This window comes from Triturus cristatus, chromosome 8 (genome assembly GCF_964204655.1).
Source record: "Triturus cristatus chromosome 8, aTriCri1.1, whole genome shotgun sequence".
In the NCBI taxonomy this organism is placed as follows: Eukaryota; Metazoa; Chordata; class Amphibia; order Caudata; family Salamandridae; genus Triturus; species Triturus cristatus.
The window spans coordinates 1,689,219,247-1,689,242,094 of NC_140591.1; the positions used below are offsets into that span (position 1 = coordinate 1,689,219,247).

At 53.1% G+C, this 22,848-nt stretch overlaps 1 protein-coding gene across 4 annotated transcripts in view; it reads right to left on the reverse strand.

The window, feature by feature from the left end:
* Positions 1 to 22,848, reverse strand: part of LOC146808616 (NACHT, LRR and PYD domains-containing protein 12-like) — a 493,486-nt gene that overhangs the window by 270,011 nt on the left and 200,627 nt on the right. For all 4 annotated transcript variants that reach the window (XM_085623630.1, XM_085623628.1, XM_085623629.1 and 1 more), the window contains one exon: positions 19,939 to 20,112. In XM_085623630.1, coding sequence (XP_085479756.1) covers positions 19,939 to 20,112 — 174 coding nt within the window. The remainder of the gene's footprint in view (positions 1 to 19,938; positions 20,113 to 22,848) is intronic.

Genomic DNA, 22,848 nt, shown 5'->3' on the forward strand with positions numbered 1-22,848 from the left:
TGCCTCTAATATGCACTCCATGTCATTTAAGGGAGAAAGCAGATAGGCTGGGGTCCTGGATAGCAGGATCTGAGCCAGACTAGTAAAAAAACACCAGAAAAAAAGTGGGGGCAACCATATAGTCAGATTCCACCTTCCTACAAGCAACTTTGAAAAGAACCTCCAGAAGTGGACCAACTCGGCCTAGCCAGCCAAGCCGGCGACCTTCAACCGCAAGCCAGCCTGCCGTCCAGGTTCGTCCCGCTGAAAAGCTCCTGAGGTCTGACTTTCAGAGTTTGACCAGGAGCTCATCGAAACCCAAGCTGGTGAACCCTCACCAAAGTCGGCCTGGTGAAGAGCAGTGAGGGACCCCTGGAGAAAAAGCTTCATAAATGTTTCTAGTCAGAACATAGGAGAGGTGACCGGAACCAACCAGAAGAGTCAAGCCACCATGCTACAACCGCGAGCCGGCCTGGATCTCTAGTTGGTCCAGCTGGAAAGCTCCATAAGTCTGACTGCCATAAGTTTGACCGAGAACTCATCGCAAGGCAAGCTGCCCTGCCCTCACTGAATCTGGACTGGCTGAGTGCTTCGAGGGACCCTGTGAAGAAAATCATCAGAAATGTTTCTAAGTCAGAAGGTAAAAACTTTGACTGAGGCCTACCGCAAGAGGTAGCAGTGCATGGATCCATCGCGGTCGATCTGAAACTTTGACTTTGTCCCGGTCTAGCACAACCAGATTTCCCAATAGGTGTCAGAGGTTTCTATGTGCCATATGATGCTAAATCTTTAAAAATTCATATCTATGGTTCCCTAAATTGGATTTTTTCATTTTGGTGTCACTTTAAAGCTTTCCATGTCTGACTTTTTGACATGGAAAGCCTGTCGGAAAGCTACTTTAGCGGCCCCTAGCAGGGCACCCATTCTTCCACAGCCTCCAGTTGGGGGCACCCATGGTGCCCCCCTGTTAATCCCTGCACCATGTGGCAGTGTGGCAGGCACCTTGAGATGTCTGTCATGCGATGCAGGGATTAACAGAATCTCCCATTTCTCCATGGAAGATTATGTTACGGGCGGTTTACGGCCACAGCACAAGCTCCCATAGACAAATGGGAGTATGTGACTGCACCATGTGTGGTCGCATTGTAATCACAGTGTCGGGACCGCTGACTGGATGTCAGTCTTCCCGAGACCACAACATCCTCCAACATCGTAATTAGTCCCTTTGCATCATCCAACATTACATCCTAGCCACAATTCTTGACACACGTTACAAACCATTACTGGCCACTTTAATTCCTTTTTCAGTTCTGTAGTGCAGCCTTCAACTTCAGAGCCTGAGGACAGGGCTGTTGGATCACAGCACCCTAAACCAACAACAAGAACACCAGCAACCACAGGAACAGTAGCATCAGCCCCAAAATCTGCATATGATTAGTTTCTACTATCTGGATGATCCAAAAAAGGCCTATCTTGATCAAAACCCATTGGTGTATTGGTATGGGAAGAGGGGTCAATGGCCAGTGCTCAGCACGATGGCAAAAAACCATCTAGGTTTTCAGGTAGCCAGTGTGCCTGCTGAGAGTGTGTTCAGTGCAGCTGGTGCAGTTGTCACAGTGAGAAGGACAAATCTCTTGCCCCAAATCAAGGAGAGGTTAAATATGATCAAATTGAATTAGCACTTTATACCACTGAATTACACCATACCTGAAGTACGACAGGAGGAGGATGAGGGTGATTGATCAGACTCAAGTCATGGTAGTAGTGTGTTAGATGATTTACTTCTGGGCAAACCACCTGAATTTGAGGACAAACTGTACTTGCCTGACTTGTAGGCCTGGGTAACTAACCATAGAACTTTATCGCCAAACTTCATTGACGACAAATATAGCTAGGGGAACAATATTTTATTTTGTTTGTTTGTGTCTGACTGACTAATGCAGCCCCATCATTTGTGACACATTTTATTGCCGGATTGGAGTTCCACTAGTGTGCAGTGAAGAAGCCTCCCCCAACACATTTCCCTCAAGGACATTGGAGAGACAAATTTGTGCCTGTCTCCATCCATGCCTATCTATCCTTTCTTTATTTCCCTATCCGGACTGCCCAATATTATTTGATTTACTGTCAGATTTCGACAAAGCGGTGCTTACCTGACAGCCCGCACTGCCTGCTTTGTCGTTCGGACATCCTGAGGTTCAGCAACACAGGTGATGGGTCTGCAACTAGCTCGAGGCCTGACCTGTCCTCTCTACAAGTTTGAGGCCAGTATCCCTCGTCGGAACCTCTGGAACCGAGCCCCTGTGCAATGCATCGACTTGCCGTTGCCAAGGCGTGTTGGCTCTGTACTCCAGAGATCTTCAGGCTACAAGAAGCTCCAGCCTCCAGGATCTCTTCCCTCCAAGCTCAGCGTCCTCACTGCACCTTGGGCTTTTGTTCTTGGTGAGCTGCTTGAGGTCCTCTTGCGAGTACTGTGCCATTGGTCTCTGGGTCCTCTTGAGGGTCTTCTTCTTCTTCAGTGGGCTCCCCTGCTTGCTTGGGGCCTGCTCCTACTCTCCTGCTGATGGTGAATCCATTGTACCTTGCTCGTCCTAATATTGCTCCGTCTTCGTTCTCTATCCTAGGTCGTCTTCCGAGGCTTGTTGGTGTTCCCGTCACTTACATCCTACTTGGGACAGCATGTGCACGGCTCCTGTTCTTCCTCTGTGTCGACTGGTCCTCACAGTTGCTGTGACAAGGTCACCGTCGACTATTCTGAACCTCAAGAAATCGGTGGGCGTTGTTTCTTTGTGTGTCTGGTCAATCCTGAATGGCATAGACTCTGTACCCTCTGCTTGCAGGTTCCTCACTTCCAGAATCCACACTTGGATTCCCTCAGAATTCTTCACCTTCTTCTCCAGATGCATTTTCTTCCAAGTCTTCCGTTGTTGTCTACGAAGGTATCCCACATCTCTTCAACCCCCTGCACCTGGCTTCCCTGGTGTAAGTAACCTAGTATATTGAGTATTTAGGTGGCACCCCTGAAACCAAGAACTCAGATTCAATGGCTCAAGAGAAGAAGGATGAAGAAGAGTCACTGCCCGGTGAGAACTGCAGAAGGCCTGTGATCTTTTGGAGCGAAACGCTGCCTGCTCGCATCTCTCTCAACATTTGCGACAGAGTGGCTCACCTTGCAAGCTGAAGAACCACCAAAGCCTTGGGTAGCTTGACAGCACTTCGAAAGAGGAGCGACTTCCTTGCAGCCTGCAGGCACTGACCAGCAGAGTGCGGTCCACCGCCTTGCAGCTACCCGGCCCCACTAATGCTACAGATGACCAGGAGAAGGGTCTTGTGCTCTGTGGCGCCTCAGAATCTACAGTCCGTTCGACCTGATCTTTCTCTGGCTCATCCAAGGGGGATCCATGCATCTCTGCAGGGTTTGACATCATCCAGTAAGACTCTGCTATTACTGCAGACATTGGCCGCAGTGTTTCATCCTTACCCGCCATCTACACATCGTCAGTTTCAAAGGCTCTGGGTCATCTGTCAGAGCACAGGTTGCCTCGTGGTGTGGATCTTGCAGAAGTGGAGCCGGGGGCAGGGGGGTCCTTGCTGAGTGGATTGCAGGACAGCGGTGGCACCCTCTGCTTCCCTCCGGGTGCAGCCACCCCAGATGTGGGCTCTGTTTGGAAGACAGGTTCTCAGGCTTTCCTCAGACGCCCCAGGCTCCTCGGCAGATGGCTCCCCTGGTGACATCAACAGGCTGGGATGTTAAACAGCAGGGCTGTCTCTCAGGAGACAGGCAGGCTTTGGCATCACTCTGCACTGCCATCCCACAGGTCTCCCAGAAGTTACTGACCCTTCATACAGCAGACCTATCCTCCAATCTACGAGGGTCTTAAAGGCATTACTTGTTTGACGGAAGTGCTGTATCAAGTTCCCCAAGCTGCACAGGGAGAAGCCTTGCACAGCAGAGCATTCCCTGAATGAGGCTGAAGCTCCAGGTTGTAACTGAAGATGGCAGTGACCTCTTTGTGGTGACCCAGAGGAAAGTCATTCCTCAGAGGACACAGGACATAGAGCATTGACAAGGTACAGCAGAGCTATCTCTCAGCCTAAATAGAACAGAGAGGTGCAGAGCTCTGAGAGCAGAGCTATCTTTCAGCCTACGTAGAGTAAAGAGGTGCATAGCTCTGAGAACAGAGCTATCTCTCAGCCTACGTAGAACAGAGAGGTGCAGAGCTCGGACAGCAGAGCTATCTCTCAGCCTATGTAGAGTAGAGAGGTACAGAGCTTTGACAGCAGAGCTATCTCTCAGCCTACGTAGAATAGAGAGGTGCAGAGCTCTGAGAGCAGAGCTATCCTCAGCCTAAGTAGAGTAGAGGGGTGCAGAGCTCTGAGAACAGAGCTATCTCTCAGCCTGCATAGAACAGAGAGATGCAGAACTCTCAGAGCAGAGCTATCTCTCAGCCTACGTAGAGAGGTGCAGAGCTATCTCTCAGCCTACGTAGAATAGAGGTGCAGAGCTCCAACAGCAGAGCTATCTCTCGGCCTGCATAGAATAGAGAGGTGCAGAGCTCCGACAGCAGAGCTATCTCTTAGCCTACGTGGATTCTCCTTCAGTGTTTAATGCTCCCAAGCCCAGGCCAGAGGCAGGATGTGTATCCCAGAGGCTTGTTCCTGCAGCACGGCTCCTACTGCAGGGAGGTTAAAACAGCACAGATCAGGTCAGCGATGCAGAATTGTGCTGAGAGTCCACAGGGAACTCTGGAACCTCATCTGAAGCCCAGCCCAGGTGACCACAGCCCTATCTCTACCCCCGCCCATTCCCTGATGGATCCTGTCTCCTCCGACCATTCCCTGATGGATGCTCTACCTTTCATCCTACAGCTGCCCTTCTCTGCAGCCTGCTCTACCTTTTATCTTACAGCTGGCCCTCTCCGCAGCATGCCACAGCTGCCCCTCTCTCCAGCCTGCTCTACCTTTCATCTTACAGCTTGCTCTACCTTCCATCTGCCCCTCTTTGCAGCCTGCTCTGCCTTTCATCTTACAGCTGACCATTTCCACAGCCTGCTATACCTTTCATCTTACAGCTGCCCCTCTCTACAGCCTGCAACATCTGTCCATCTCTGCTGCCTGCTCTACCTTTCATCTTAGAGCTGCCCTCTCTGCAGCCTGTCCTGCCTTTCATCTTACAGCTGCTCCTCTCCGCTGCTTGTTCTGCTTTTCATCTCGCAGTTGCCCCTCTCCGCAGCCTGCTCTGCCTTTCATCTTACAGCTGCTCCTCTCCGCTGTTTGCTCTGCCTTACATCTTACAGCTGCCCCTCTCTGAAGCCTTTTCTGCCTTTCATCTTACAGTTGCCCTTATCTGCAGTCTGTTCAACCTTTGATCTTATAGTTGCCCCTCTCTGCAGCATGATGTACCTTTCATCTTACAGCTGCCCTCTCAGAACCCTGCTCTGCTTTTCAGCTAACAGCTGTTCCTCTACGCTGCCAGCTCTGCCTTTCATCTTACAGTGGCCCTTCTGCAGCCTGCTCTGCCTTTCATTTTATAGCTGCCCCTGTCCGCAGCCCTCTCTGCCTTTCATCTTACAGCTGGCCCTCTCCGCAGCCTGCTCTGACTTCCATTTTGCAGCTTCCCCTCTCTGCAGCCTGCTCCACCTGTCATCCTGCAGCTGCCCCTCTCTCCAGTCTGCTCTACCTTTCAACTTACAGCTGGCCCTCTCCGCAGGCTACACTTCTTTTCATCTTACAGTTGGCCCTCTCCGCAGGCTACTCTTCCTTTCATCTTACAGTTGGCCTCAGCCTGCTCTCACATCCATCTTGAAGCTGCCCCTCTCTGCAGCCTGCTCTGCCTTTCATCTTATAGCTGCCCCTCTCTGCTGCCTGCTCTGCCTTTTATCTTGCAGCTGGCCCTCTCTGCAGGCTACTCTTCCTTTCATCTTACAGCTACTCCTTTCTGCAGTCTTTTCTGTCTTTCATCTTACAGCTGCCCCTCTCTGCAACCTGCTCTGACATTCATCTCGAAGCTGCAGCCTGCTCTGCCTTTCAACTTACAGCTGCCCCTCTCTATATCCTCTTCTTCCTTTATCTGCAGTCTGTTCCACATTTTATCTTACAGTTGTCCCTCTCTGCACCCTGCTCTGCTTTTCATCTAACAGTGTTCCTCTACGCTGCCTGCTCTGCCTTTCTTCTTACAGCAGCCCCTCTGCAGCCTGCTCTACCTTTCATCTTACAATTGTCCCTCTCTGCAGCCTGCTCTGACTTCATCTTGCAGCTGCCCCCTCTGTAGACTGCTCTACCTTTCATCTTACAGCCTGCTCTACCTTTCATCTTACAGCTGGCCCTCTCCGCAGCCTGCTCTGACTTTCATGTTGCAGCTGTCCCTCTCTGCAGCCTGCTCTTTCTTTCATGTTGCAGCTGCCCCTCTCTGCAGCCTGCTCTTTCTTTCATCTTATAGCTACCCCTCTCTGCAGCCTGCTCTACCTTTCATCTTACAGTTGGCCCTCGCCTCAGGCTACTCTTCCTTTCATCTTACAGTGGGCCCTCTCCGCAGCCTTCTCAGACTTTCATCTTGCAGCTGCCCCTCTCTGCAGCCTGCTCTACCTTTCATCTTTCAGCTGCCCCTCTATGCAGCCTGCTCTACTTTTCATTGCCTCCTCCTGATCTTCAGTGGAGGCTTTTGCTGAACCAGGAAAAGCTCCTTTAACTCTGGACGATCAGCCGTTTGAACAGAGCTCAGAACACGAACTATGGTGCATGAGATCCTCACTTCTCTTTGACCTCTTTAAGCAAGTCTAAGCTTTGGGGGACAGTCACAGTCCAGTAACGGTGACCGGTGCAAGGTACAACAAGCCTTGTGAAAGGGCGAGAGTGAATAGTTGGCAGATTGTAGTGAAACACATTAGTTATCTACACCTGGCAAGATCTATCCAACAGCAGAGTGAGAAGAAGCACTGAAGATAAGAACTGAGTGCAATACACACCTGTGATCCTCTGCACCAGAGGAGATCTGTCCAACAGCAGAGCTAGAGAAGATGCACTGAAGGCAAGAACTGGGGGCAATACACACCTGTGATCCTCTGCACCCGAGGAGATCTGTGCAACAGCAGAAGAGAGAAGATGCACTGAAGTCAAGAACTGAGTGTGTGAGACCGGCCTCACGGCGTGGCCCTCTCCATCATCCAGCCAACCTGCAACCACCCTCAAGACACGACATCCCCGACTCCGGCCGCCCCAGCCACCCCCGATCCGCGGGCCGGCCAGAGGCCTGACCAACTCACCACCCTACCACGCATGTCCAACCAAGGAAGCGGGAGCCTCAACACAGACCCAGAGGCGCCAGCCCAGTCACACCTCGGGTCGCCTTCCCCGGGAGGACTCAATCGGCCACCAGGCCCCTGGGGAGCAGGCGCCTCCCCTACCGAGCGTCTGGGTTCCCTCCCAGGCCCACCTGAAAAGACCAAAGAAGTGAGCGGCAGGAAATCCCGCCGAACCCCCTCCGTCACCCCAGTCCCCCCTCTGCGAGCACTCCGGACTTCAAAGAACCAGCGGAGTATAACAAGGGGTGCCGGAGAAACAAGGACAGAGAAGAACGGGAACCATCTGAGCCTGCAGACGCTGTCGCAGCTCCTGAACGCTGAAGTCACCTGGGCCTGCTGAGTGACTCGCGGCCTCTTGCTATTAAACCATCTGAGCCCTGCGGACTAGGTCGCAGCTCCCGAACACTGAACCACCTAGGCCTGCTGAGTGACTCGCGGCCCCCAGCTATTGAACTATCTGAGCCCTGCTGACGGAATCGCGGCTCCTGAACTCCGACCACCTGTGCCTGCTGGGAGACTCGCGGCGCTCCCCTTGAGGACGACTCAGGAAGAGATCGCCCAGAGACACGACACCCTCCGGCTCGAGGATTGTGAGCTTCCGCAGGGTATTTCGCAGAGACACTATCTTGAAAGACTGTCCCGCTACCCCCATTCCCCACGACTGACTTGTGGTACGTTGTGCCACTGCTGTACTATTTGCCTTTTGGGTCATAAAGATCCCTTGAAATCATTGATAAAAGAACTTATCGTCCTACAGAGAATACGTGTGGTGTCCCTCTGTTCACAGTGCAGTTCAGGGTGTGCGCGCCTGGTTCGGCTTATTTGGGAGAGGTGGGTCAAAGGGGTGGGCAGGACGTGTATCGAACCCCCTTCCGGCGAACGCCTTTCCAACATTTGGTGGCAGACGACGGGATCCGAGCCGTCACCGAAAGAGAGCGTGCAGTGAACGACTGACGCACTACCAAACAGAGATGGAAGGAGAAACCCCCCTGGGTGCCGCAGGTACCGAAATAAGCTCACCGTTCCGAGAGGATCAATTGGACTATTACACGCATAGAGAACTCAAACAGTTTTGCAAAGACCTTGGCATCGCTACCACCGGACTAAGCACAAAGGAAGACTTCCAGAAAGTCCTGAAAGCCTGGGTCGAGACGGGGGCGCCCCCGACCCAAACGGAAGAAGACTCTACCCATGAACAAACAAGCACCCCGGCGAGAAACAACGGGCCAGAGAGGAACCTGTCCTCCGAGGAACTAGCGGACCGAGAGAGAAGCCGCAACCACGAACTGGAACTGGCAAAACTAAAAATCGAGGGAGAGATAAAACTGGCAGAGAAGAAGTTAGCCGTCGAGCAGTTACGGCTACAAGGGGAACTCGAAGAGAAGAGACTCCAAAGGGAGCACGACGAAAAGAAACTCCAGCTAGAACATGAACGCGGCCTGAAGGAGATTGAGTGGCGGGCTAGACACGAAAAGTCACAGCCGCCCGGGAATCCACAGCCCACTCCCGCCGGGGAAACCAAAGTTCACATCCCCAAGGATGTGGTCAAGGAGTATTATAAGAACGATGATATCCAGCAGTGGTTTAAGGCCTACGAAGTCGCCATGACCTCTCACCGAGTCCCGCAGAAGGATTGGGGGGCTGGCCTATGGGGCCGGTTCTTAAGCGAAGGAAGGGACACTCTGATCGATCTGCCCTCCGCGGTCATGAACTCCTACAGCCACATGAAGGAAGCCCTCGTGGGCCGGTACGGACTCACCCCCGAAATGTACCGACAACGGTTCCGAGATTGCAAAAAGATACCGGGCACCACGTGGGTCGAATACGTGAACTTTTACAGCCGAGCCTTGGACGGGTGGATCAAGGGCAGCAAGGTCTCCACCTTCGAAGAACTGTTCGACCTGATCGCCTGGGAACATTTAGCGGCCAATTGCTTTATAGAACTGCGCCAGCATCTCCTAGACAGTAAACTCACCGACCCTCGGAAGCTGGCCGCTGAGGCTGATCGTTGGGTGAACACCCGGGCCACCCGGGGCCCCGTGGGGGACTACGGCCGCCACAGTCAGGGTCCCCCCGCCAGAGGGGCGAAGGGAACCACGGCCGACCAAGAGACTTTGCCGGGGGGTCCTCCACCAGCCCCCCCAGCAGCCCACCAGCGGCGGGTTCGGCCCAGTCTCCAGCCAGCACCGGAGCCCCAGGACGACCAGGTCCACGAGCTAGGATCACCTGCTTCCGCTGCCAGCAGCCCGGACACTACGCCAATGACCCCCAGTGTCCCCAGTATCAGCGAACCACCACAACCAACCCCCCGACCCGGCAGATGGCCTCCGTGGCTCTGGGGGAAGAAATGGAAGACTCCGAGGAATGGGAACCGGCAGCCATGGCCCTGGTCTCCCTTGGTGATCGAGAAATGGTCCCCGGGACACCCTTGCCCGCCAACACAGAAAAGTACCGACAGCGGGTGACCATCAACGGCCACCGAGTCGAGGGCCTTCGCGACACCGGGGCGAGTGTCACCGCGGTCCACCGCAGCCTAATTTCCGAAGACCAGATCCTAGCCGGAGCCCTCTGTCCGGTCGTATCCTCCGACAATTCTGAGAGCCTCTGCCAGATGGCCCTGGTGCCCTTCGAGTGGGGAGGGGTCTCCGGAGAACTGAAGGTAGCGGTCCGGACCTCGCAGCCCGTAGACTGCCTCCTGGGCAACGACCTGGAGAGTTCCCCGTGGGGGCAGGTAGAACGAAGAGCCCACCTGGAGATGATGGGCCTACCAGAATGGGTCTGCGCCACCACGCGCTCCATGACCGCACGAGTGGCCCCCTCCAAGGGCGGTGAAGCCCTCTTACCGAACACTTTCCCCGAGAGCAGGGACCCCCTACCAGAAGCAGACAACCCTCCTTCCGAGGAAGAAGGAGACACTAACCCAGGGGAAGGACCGGAACCTTCCGCCCCAGAGGCCCCGATGGAACTCGAAGAACTGCCCGAGTTGGCCCAGTGGCACTGCGAAGGGGGGCCCTCCCGCGAAGAGTTCTGCCAGGAACAGACCACTTGCCCCTCCCTCGAGGGACTTAGACAACAAGCCGAAGCCCAGGTCGCCGGTGACCAAACCGGAACCCATTGGGTCTATTGGGACAATGGCCTCCTCTACAGCGAGCAAAAATCCGCCGAGCTCGGCGCAGCACGAGTACTGGTGGTACCCCTGCGGTTCCGGAGCCTCCTCCTGGGCCTGGCCCACGATGTACCCTTGGCAGGCCACTTAGGCCAAGACAAGACATATCAGCGATTGGTTACCCACTTCTATTGGCCCAAGATGCGAGCGAATGTAGAAGCACACTGCAAATCATGCCTCACGTGCCAGGGCAGTGGGAAGAGTGGCGGAAAACGCAAAGCTCCCTTACAACCGTTCCCCGTTGTGAGTACCCCGTTCGAGCGGGTCGGCATCGACATCGTGGGACCCCTGGATCCGAAGACCGCCCAGGGCCACAGATTCATCCTTGTCCTGGTGGACCATGCCACCCGCTACCCCGAGGCCATCCCCCTCCGCACCGTGACGGCTCCCGTGGTGGGCCGGGCTCTCATGGGGATCTTCTCCCGTGTCGGATTTCCCCGCGAGGTTGTGAGTGATCGCGGCACGAACTTTATATCCCGCTACATGAAGTCCCTGTGGCAGCAGTGCGGAGTCACGTATAAGTTCACGACCCCCTACCACCCCCAGGGCAACGGCCTGGTGGAACGCTTCAACCGAACCCTGAAGGGAATGATCCTGGGCCTCGAAGAGCCCCTGCGCCGGAAATGGGACGTCCTCCTCCCTTGCCTCCTATTCGCGTACCGGGAGGTTCCCCAAAAGTATCTGGGGTTCAGCCCCTTCGAACTGCTGTACGGACATCCCGTTCGAGGGCCCCTGAGCCTGGTCAAAGAGGGCTGGGAGACAAGCCCCCGGGGGACACCCCCGGATGTGTTCCGCTACATCCTGGCGCTCCGCAACCAGACAAGGAAGTTTAGAGAACTTGCAGAGGCTAACCTCGAGGCCAGCCAAGAAGAAATGAAGCGCTGGTATGACCAGAACGCAACCCTGGTCGAGTTCCAGCCGGGCCAGCGGGTTTGGGTCATGGCTCCGGTGAAACCCTGCGCCCTACAAGACAAATGGACTGGCCCATTCAAGGTGGTCGAACGGAAGAGCCAGGTCACGTATCTGGTCGACGTACAGTCCCCACGGAACCCCCTCCGGGTCCTCCACGTAAACCGTCTCAAGCCCCACTTCGTAAGGACAGAATTGAGTTTGCTACTGGCCACCGATGAGGGGGCAGAAGAAGACACTGAACCCCTGCCCGACCTCCTATGCACGAAAGAACTGGACGGTTCCGTGGAGGGTGTGACACTGTCGGCCACCCTCACTCCCCAGCAGGCCGACGACTGCCGCCAGCTGCTCGGACAATTCGCAGACCTCTTCTCCCTCATTCCAAGGGTGACCGACTGGTGTGTCCACGACGTGGACACCGGCGACTGCCCGCCTGTGAGACACCGAGCCTACCGGGTGCCTGACCGGATCCGCACCTGCATCAAGACCGAGGTACAGAAAATGCTCAACCTAGGGGTCATCGAGCCCTCCGACAGCCCCTGGGCCAGCCCGGTGGTTCTGGTCCCGAAGGCGGCCTCCCCAGGGGTCGCCCCCGAACTAAGATTCTGTGTAGACTATCGGGGGCTCAACGCGGTCACGCGGGCAGACGCTCACCCTATTCCCCGAGCCGACGAGCTCATCGACCGCCTGGGGGCCGCCCAGTTCCTCAGCACTTTCGACCTGACCTGCGGGTACTGGCAGATCGCTCTCACGGAAGGGGCGAAAGAGCGCTCTGCCTTCTCCACGCCAGATGGCCACTACCGCTTCAGGGTCATGCCGTTCGGAATGAAAAACGCCCCAGCCACGTTCCAGCGGTTGGTGAACAAGGTCCTGGCCGGACTCGAGGAGTTCAGCGCAGCGTACCTTGACGACATCGCCGTATTCAGCTCTCAATGGCACGAGCATCTCCAGCACCTCCGACAAGTACTAATGGCCCTCGCCGAGCAGGCCTGACAGTGAAAGCCAGCAAATGCCAGCTCGGACAAGGCTCCGTGGTCTACCTGGGGCATCAGGTGGGCAGCGGCCAGGTCGCCCCTCTCCAGCCGAAGATCGATGCCATCAAGTCCTGGGAGCCCCCCACCACGCAGACAGAGGTTCGGGCCTTCCTGGGCCTTACGGGGTACTACCGGAGGTTCATTAAAAATTATGGTAGTATCGCAGGGCCCCTCACAGAATTGACCTCCAAGAAGCTTCCGCAGAAGGTGCAGTGGACCCCCCAGTGCCAGCAGGCGTTCGACGCCTTGAAAACCACCATGTGCACCGCTCCCGTACTCAAGGCCCCCGACTACTCCCAAGAGTTCGTGGTCCAGACCGACGCATCCGAACATGGCATCGGGGCCATGCTCTCGCAGTTCGACGACAAGGGCATTGATCAGCCCATAGCTTTCATCAGCCGAAGGCTGCTGCCGAGAGAGCAGCGTTGGAGTACTATAGAGCGAGAGGCCTTTGCCGTAGTCTGGGCCCTCAAGAAACTGCGGCCCTACTTGTTCGGAACCCATTTTCGAGTACAGACGGACCACCGGCCCTTGCAATGGCTAATGCGGATGAGGGGGGAGAACCCCAAGCTACTACGATGGTCCATCTCCCTCCAAGGGATGGATTTCACTGTCGAACATCGCCCCGGGACGGATCATGCCAACGCCGACGGCCTGTCCCAGTTCTTCCGCTTCGGCGAGGAGAACCCCCCAGTGGATGGGTAGTTCTCCACGCCTTTCAGCTGGGGGGGACGCGTGTGAGACCGGCCTCACGGCGTGGCCCTCTCCATCATCCAGCCAACCTGCAACCACCCTCAAGACACGACATCCCCGACTCCGGCCGCCCCAGCCACCCCCGATCCGCGGGCCGGCCAGAGGCCTGACCAACTCACCACCCTACCACGCATGTCCAACCAAGGAAGCGGGAGCCTCAACACAGACCCAGAGGCGCCAGCCCAGTCACACCTCGGGTCGCCTTCCCCGGGAGGACTCAATCGGCCACCAGGCCCCTGGGGAGCAGGCGCCTCCCCTACCGAGCGTCTGGGGTCCCTCCCAGGCCCACCTGAAAAGACCAAAGAAGTGAGCGGCAGGAAATCCCGCCGAACCCCCTCCATCACCCCAGTCCCCCCTCTGCGAGCACTCCGGACTTCAAAGAACCAGCGGAGTATAACAAGGGGTGCCGGAGAAACAAGGACAGAGAAGAACGGGAACCATCTGAGCCTGCAGACGCTGTCGCGGCTCCTGAACGCTGAAGTCACCTGGGCCTGCTGAGTGACTCGCGGCCTCTTGCTATTGAACCATCTGAGCCCTGCGGACTAGGTCGCGGCTCCCGAACACTGAACCACCTAGGCCTGCTGAGTGACTCGCGGCCCCCAGCTATTGAACCATCTGAGCCCTGCTGACGGAATCGCGGCTCCTGAACTCCGACCACCTGTGCCTGCTGAGAGACTCGCGGCGCTCCCCTTGAGGACGACTCGGGAAGAGATCGCCCAGAGACACGACACCCTCCGGCTCGAGGATTGTGAGCTTCCGCAGGGTATTTCGCAGAGACACTATCTTAAAAGACTGTCCCGCTACCCCCATTCCCCACGCCTGACTTGTGGTACGTTGTGCCACTGCTGTACTATTTGCCTTTTGGGTCATAAAGATCCCTTGAAATCATCGATAAAAGAACTTATCGTCCTACAGAGAATACGTGTGGTGTCCCTCTGTTCACAGTGCAGTTCAGGGTGTGCGCGCCTGGTTCGGCTTATTTGGGAGAGGTGGGTCAAAGGGGTGGGCAGGACGTGTATCGAACCCCCTTCCGGCGAACGCCTTTCCAACAGAGTGCAATACACACTTGTGATCCTCTGCACCCAAGGAGATCTGTCTGACAGCAGAGCTAGAGAAGATGCACTGAAGACAAGAACTGAGTGCAATACACACCTGTGACCCTCTGCACCTGAGGAGATCTGTCCAACAGCAGAGCTAGAGAAGATGCGCTGAAGACAAGAACTGAGTGCAATACACACCTGTGATCCTCTGCACCTGAGGAGATCAGACCAACAGCAGAGAGAGAAGATGTACTGAAGTCAAGAACTGAGTGCAATACACATCTGTGATCCCCTGCACCTGAGGAGATCTGTCCAACAGCAGAGAGAGAAGATGCACTGAAGACAAGAACTGACTGCAATACACATCTGTGATCCCCTGCACCTGAGGAGATCTGTCCAACAGCAGAGAGAGAAGATGCACTGAAGACAAGAACTGAGTGCAATACACACCTGTGATCCTCTGCACCTGAGGATATCTGTCCAACAGCAGAGTGAGAGAAGATGCACTGAAGACAAGACTGAGTTCAATACTCACCTGTGATCCTCTGCACCAGAGGATTTGCCCAAAAGCAGAAGAGAGAAGATGCGCTGAAGACAAGAACTGAGTGCAATACACACCTGTGATCCTCTGCACCTGAGGTGATCTGTCCAACAGCAGTGAGAGAAGATGTACTGAAGACAAGAACTGAGTGCAATACACACCTGTGATCCTCTGCACCTGAGGTGATCTGTCCAACAGCAGTGAGAGAAGATGTACTGAAGACAAGAACTGAGTGCAATACACACCTGTGATCCTCTGCACCTGAGGAGATCTGTCCAACAGCAGTGAGAGAAGATGCACCGAAGACAAGAACTGAGTGCAATACACATCTGTGATCCTCTGCACCAGAGGATTTGTCCAAAAGCAGAAGAGAGAAGATGCGCTGAAAACAAGAACTGAGTGCAGTACACACCTGTGATCCTCTGCACCTGAGGAGATCTGTCCAACAGCAGAGTGAGAGAAGATACACTGAAGACAAGAACTGAGTGCAATACACACCTGTGATCCTCTGCACCAGAGGATTTGTCCAAAAGCAGAAGAGAGAAGATGCGCTGAAGACAAGAACTGAGTGCAATACACACCTGTGATCCTCTGCACCTGAGGTGATCTGTCCAACAGCAGTGAGAGAAGATGTACTGAAGACAAGAACTGAGTGCAATACACACCTGTGATCCTCTGCACCTGAGGAGATCTGTCCAACAGCAGAAGAGAGAAGATGCACTGAAGACAAGAACTGGGGGCAATACACACCGGTGATCCTCTGCACCTGAGGAGATCTGTCCAAAAGCAGAAGAGAGAAGATGCGCTGAAGACAAGAACTGGGGGCAATACTCACCTGTGATCCTCTGCACCTGAGGAGATCCGCCCAACAGCAGAGTGAGAGAAGATGCACTGAAGACAAGAACTGAGTGAGATACACATCTGTGATCCTCTGCACCTGAGGAGATCTGTCCAACAGCAGAGCTAGAGGAGATGCACTGAAGACAAGAACTGAGTGCAATACACACCTGTGATCCTCTGCACCTGAGGAGATCTGTCCAACAGCAGAGAGAGAAGATGTACTGAAGACAATAACTGAATGCAATACACACCTGTGATCCTCTGCACCTGAGGTGATCTGTCCAACAGCAGAAGAGAGAAGATGCACTGAAGACAAGAACTGAGTGCAATACACACCTGTGACCCTCTGCACCCGAGGAGATCTGTCTGACAGCAGAGTGAGAGAAGATGCACTGAAGACAAGAACTGAGTGCAATACACACCTGTGATCCTCTGCACCCGAGGAGATCTGTCTGACAGCAGAGTGAGAGAAGATGTACTGAAGACAAGAACTGAGTGCAATACATACCTGTGATCCTCTGCACCCAAGGAGATCTGTCCAACAGCAGAAGAGAGAAGATGCACTGAAGACAAGAACTGAGTGCAATACACACCTGTGACCCTCTGCACCCGAGGAGATCTGTCTGACAGCAGAGTGAGAGAAGATGCACTGAAGACAAGAACTGAGTGCAATACACACCTGTGATCCTCTGCACCCGAGGAGATCTGTCTGACAGCAGAGTGAGAGAAGATGTACTGAAGACAAGAACTGAGTGCAATACATACCTGTGATCCTCTGCACCCAAGGAGATCTGTCCAACAGCAGAAGAGAGAAGATGCACTGAAGACAAGAACTGAGTGCAATACACACCTGTGACCCTCTGCACCCGAGGAGATCTGTCTGACAGCAGAGTGAGAGAAGATGCACCGAAGACAAGAACTGAGTGCAATACACATCTGTGATCCTCTGCACCTGAGGAGATTTGTCCAACAGCAGAGTGAGAGAAGATGTACTGAAGACAATAACTGAATGCAATACACACCTGTGACCCTCTGCACCCGAGGAGATCTGTCTGACAGCAGAGTGAGAGAAGATGCACTGAAGACAAGACTGAATGCAATACTCACCTGTGATCCTCTGCACCAGAGGATTTGTCCAAAAGCAGAAGAGAGAAGATGCACTGAAGACAAGAACTGAGTGCAATACACACCTGTGACCCTCTGCACCTGAGGAGATCTGTCCAACAGGAGTGAGAGAAGATACACTGAAGACAAGAAGTGAGTGCAATACACACCTGTGACCCTCTGCACCCGAGGAGATCTGTCCAACAGGAGTGAGAGAAGATGCGCTGAAGACAAGAACTGAGTGAGATACACACCTGTGATCCTCTGCACCTGAGGAGATCCGTCCAACAGCAGTGAGAGAAGATGTACTGAAGACAAGAACTGAGTGCAATACACACCTGTGATCCTCTGCACCTGAGGAGATCTGTCCAACAGCAGAAGAGAGAAGATGCATTGAAGACAAGAACTGGGGGCAATACACACCTGTGATCCTCTGCACCTGAGGAGATCTGTCCAAAAGCAGAAGAGAGAAGATGCGCTGAAGACAAGAACTGGGGGCAATACACACCTGTGATCCTCTGCACCTGAGGAGATCTGTCCAAAAGCAGAAGAGAGAAGATGCGCTGAAGACAAGAACTGAGTGAGATACACACCTGTGATCCTCTGCACCTGAGGAGATCCGTCCAACAGCAGAGGGAGAGAAGATGCACTGAAGACAAGAACTGGGGGCAATACACACCTGTGATCCTCTGCACCTGAGGAGATCTGTCTAAAAGCAGAAGAGAGAATATGCGCTGAAGACAAGAACTGAGTGCAATACTCACCTGTGATCCTCTGCACCTGAGGAGATCGGTCCAACAGCAGAGTGAGAGAAGATGCACTGAAGACAAGAACTGGGGGCAATACACACCTGTGATCCTCTGCACCTGAGGAGATCTGTCCAACAGCAGAGGTAGAGAGGGGAACAACATTTACAACGCAACTTTTACAACGCACTACAGTTACAACGCATTTTTTACAACGCAACATCCATTACAACGCATTCCATTACATAGCATGACACTACAACGCATTTTTAAAAACTACCTTTACAACGCATTCCATTACATCGCATACTACCTTTACAACGCATACCATTACAACGCATAATATTACACTACACTATCCAACACTTACCCTACTGTTGCACCCCCTGGAGTTAGAATAGTAATTTTTACCCCTATACTATCCAACACTTACCATACTGTTGCACCCCCTGGAGTTAGAATAGTAATTTTTACCCCTATACTATCCAACACTTACCCTACTGTTGCACCCCCTGGAGTTAGAATAGTAATTTTTACCCCTATACTATCCAACACTTTCCCTACTGTTGCACCCCCTGGAGTTAGAATAGTAATTTTTACCCCTATACTATCCAACACTTACCCTACTGTTGCACCCCCTGGAGTTAGAATAGTAATTTTTACCCCTATACTATCCAACACTTACCCTACTGTTGCACCCCCTGGAGTTAGAATAGCAATTTTTACCCCTATACTATCCAACACTTACCCTACTGTTGCACCCCCTGGAGATAGAATAGTAATTTTTACCCCTATACTATCCAACACTTACCCTACTGTTGCACCCCCTGGAGTTAGAATAGTAATTTTTACCCCTATACTATCCAACACTTTCCCTACTGTTGCACCCCCTGGAGTTAGAATAGTAATTTTTACCCCTATACTATCCAACACTTACCCTACTGTTGCACCCCCTGGAGTTAGAAAAGTAATTTTTACCCCTATACTATCTAATACTTACCTTAAATGCAATTTAATATTATGCGTTGTAATGGTATGCGTTGTAAAGGTAGTATGCGATGTAATGGAATGCGTTGTAAAGGTAGTTTTTAAAAATGCGTTGTGTCATGCTATGTAATGGAATGCGTTGTAATGGATGTTGCGTTGTAAAAAATGCGTTGTAAGTGCATGCGTTGTAAAAGTGTGCGTTGTAACGACATACATCCGGTAGAGAAGATGCACTGAAGACAAGACTGAGTGCAATACACACCTGTGATCCTCTGCACCTGAGGTGATCTGTCCAACAGCAGTGAGAGAAGATGTACTGAAGACAAGAATTGAGTGCAATACACACCTGTGATCCTCTGCACCTGAGGAGATCTGTCCAACAGCAGAGAGAGAAGATGTACTGAAGACAAGAACTGAGTGCAATACACACTTGTGATCCTCTGTACCTGAAATCGGTCCTCCAGCAGAGTGAGAGGTGATGCACTGAAGACAAGATGTGAGTGGAATAAGCAAAAGTGAGTGTGTCCTCAGTACCAGGAATTCCGATGCGAGAGGCAGAAGCTGATGCATAGGAGGGGCTGTGGTGGCGTAAGGGAGGCGCAACGAGGAGAAATATCTTAATTTCTCCTAATGTTTCCTTTTAGTATGTGTGCAGCGTTCTGTGGTGCACATAGAAAGAGGAAAAAGCCTCTTGTGATTGTTTTTGTGCCTGTGTTGGCGCACAGCAGCTCATTGTGCACCAGCGCAGGAGAAAAGGGCAGGAGTGCTCCGTATCCGATAGATACGGCCCATTCCTGCCCTTTTCTTTTGCCGTAGGGCAGCGCAGCAGGAAGGCCTGCAGGGCTGCCCTACGGAAAAAACTCATAAATGAGACCCTGAAGGCGGACTGCGAGGAAAGGCTAGGCAAGAGACAAGCAAATTGGGAGTTCATTAAGGGGAGAGGGTCAGGGAGAGAGATTGTCACCGTGAAAAACAAATGTCCACTCCTTTATACTGTCATTTCTAAGGGTCCGGAGCTCGTCTAACAATGCACTCCCGGCTGCGGGCCTGAATCAGGCCCTGCATAAGCTGTACGTGTCCCCTCTGTGGTGTAACACAAAATGATGTGTTCCCCCCGCAGAGAATGAAGAGGGCCTCGGAGCCCCCCATGTCTCACTGACATTCCTCGGCCTTGTATCCAGAAGCCGGTCTGTTAACAGCAGGGAGACTGGTTGGGGTAGGTGAGGAACAGACCAGCCCTCTAGTTAAGACTTATTCCATTTGAGCCCAAAAACCTGAGAAACAGGCTTTAAAAAGTGCCCCTCTGCACCATGACAGGGGCTTCTTTTATGACCATGGATTGGGGCTTGGGTACCCCCACTTCACAAAGCTGACTTAATTCACAAATGTTATTAATGGGTGTGACTTTCTCACAACATTAACAGAAAACAGACAATCATGTAAACAGTTAAATGCATTTTTAAAATATACGTGTGAGCCCCACCTACGATGTATATTTTAAAAATCAATGACGTGATAAGAATTGCACAGCTCTGTACCCCAGTTTCTGTAGTTTGCAGTTTGGATGTTTTAGGCCTTCACACAACTTCTTCACGGCAGTGTCTCCCAGTTGCTCATTTTCGCTCAGTTCAAGCTCTGTGAGCTCTGTGTTTGTTTCCAGGACAGATACGAGGCCTTCGCAGCATGAATCGGTGACGGCGCAGCCTCGCAACCTGCAGGACAGAAGAGATATGGGGAGGAGTAAAGCAGAGCACAGACACGGGCGTCACATCTTGAGTTTTATCTTCATTTCCTTCCCGTCCTTGACTTACCCTCCTCTAGTGACACATCCGACCTTACACATCCGACCACGCCCTGTTTATATAGGAACCTCATGAGAGGCGTTCTCAGACTAGCAGAGGCGGAGCTAGATGTACACAAATATATTAATATATGTTTTATGCTGTAAACTCTGCTGTGGTGTAAATGGTAAAGTCACAACTTTAACTGCTTGTTATGTAGCATAGACAGGCTTCTGATAAGAAATCTTCAACTATTGGTCTGTTAAAACGTCGTTCACACTTTGCTTCCGCCCTCCACAGCCTACAGCATGGGCACTCAAAGGCCTGTGCACATCGTTCACATCCGCCTAAAAATAGTTCCTTCGTCTTCAATGGCAAAACGGATTTAAAATGTGTTATTTATTTTTATATTAATTTTAAAGACTGGTTATTTATTTTTTCCTGGACCATTGTTGCCCAGTTAGATGATGATTTATTTTCAAGTTAAAATGTGTTTAAATGACATTTCAGCTGATTTTTCTTTGAGCGCTTTGTTAGATGGTGATGTAATCTTGTCTCATTCACCAATAATAATAAAATTCATTAAATAAATTAAATGGCTATGTGACGTTACAACCCATGCCATTAACCCGCATGCTTTTGCAACACCAAACTTTACCCCGACTTGTTGTCCGGGAAGTGCAGCAGTAGGGAAGGTGTTGGAGTTAAATCCAACACCTGCTACCCACTGCTTCACACCTTTTTCGTTGCCTGCGGGGTAAATGCATGCGTTGTAACAATTGCGGTGTAAAGGCTGTTTCCTAAATTAAATGCTTGCTATTTAAAAACATCATTATTAAAACAGCTACATCACTGAATAATTAAAAAAAATTATGGCAAAAGAAACAAGTTGCCATTGATGATATCAAGGCCCTCCACCATCCGCAGGCTTCCACCTGCGCCTCATCCCTGGTGGCCAGTGGTGGCCTCAGGTTTGTACCCGCCTATTGTGTGTGCCTGAAACTGTCTGTGCCCCCTGCCCCCCGCTCGCCGCTTTGCTCCTGTGCCACCTTTTATTCTGTACCCCTCGCCAACTTCTGTGCCTCCGTTTATATTGTACCCCTGTGCTGACTTCTGTGCCTTCTGTGCCCCTTTGATTTTGTTCCCCTTGTGCTCTTTTCTGTGCCCCCTTCTCGAGTCCGTGCCCCGTGCCGGTCTCCTTCCCCCTTCCCCGCCGCTGCCTCCCCTGCGGCCCCACCCCCTCCGCGCCCATTCGCTCCACCCGTCCCTCGCCTCCTGCCTCCCAGCTGCTCCTCCCTCCCCACCTCCCCATATATGGCGTCCGCGCGCAGCGGGCGCGCCGAAGGCACGCCTAAGGCAAGCCCGTCTGCGCCCGTCCGTGCCTGGACCGCGTCCAGCGCCAGAACTCCTGGCCCCCGCAGCAGCCACCAGGACAGCCGCCTCCGCTACAACGCCAACACCCTCACCGCTCTCAACCCAGGAAGGACCCACACCTGCTGCAAGGCTGCCCCGAAGCGCACCCACGGTCCCTTCACCTGCCGGAACTGCAGCTTCTCCTGCCTCGAAAGCGCCAAGATGCCTGCCACGACGGAACCCAACCAAGCTTAGATGCATCCTGATCAACACCCGTTCCGCACACAAACACGCCGTCGAACTCTGGGACCTACTCGACACCGCTTCACCGGACATCGCCTTCCTCACCGAGAGCTGGATGAACGAAGCCTCCTCGCCAAACATCGCCATAGCCATCCCAGACGGGTACAAGATCACCCGCAGAGACCGCACCAACAGGGCCGGAGGAGGAATCTCCATTGTCCACCAAAACACCATCAGGATCTCAACAAACTCCAACGAAACCCTCAGCACCGCCGAACACATGCACTTCCAGATCCACACGGACCCCAACACCACCCTAAGAGGCACTCTCATCTACAGACCGCCAGGACCCTGGCCTCAATTCTGCACCTCCATCGCCGAACTCATCAGCACGCACGCGCTGACCTCCACCGACTACATCCTCCTCGGAGACCTGAACTATCACCTGGAGAACAATAACGACAACAACTCCACCACCCTGATCGCCAACCTCGCCAACCTCTGACTGAAACAGCTCGTCACGACGCCGACCCACATCGACGGTCACACGCTAGATGCCATCTTCTCTTCTAGCCCCCACGTCACCTTCAGCCACGCCTCCGAACTCACCTGGATAGACCACCTATGCATCCACTTCTCCTTCCGAAAACCCCCCACACACCACCGCACCCTACAGACCCCCCGCCATTGCTGGGGCAAAGTCACTGAAGAACAACTACAGACAAGCCTTGCACTCAACCCTCACCCCAACAACCCCGAAGAGGGTGCACTCACCCTCGAACGCTGGATGTACGACTGCGCCAACACCGTAGCCCCGCTGAAAAAACCCACCAACAGAGACACCAGCAAAAGAGTCAGCTAGTTCACCCCGGAACTCCTCGACTCTAAACGCACCTGCAGGAAATTGGAGAACATATGGCACAACGACAAGACGCCAGACAGCCGTGCTGCCCACAAAGACGCCATCCGCAACCACCACCACCTCATCAGGACCACCATAAAGACCTCCTTCACAGACCGCCTTGACAACAATGCACACAACAGCAAGGAGCTCTTCACAATTGTGAAGGA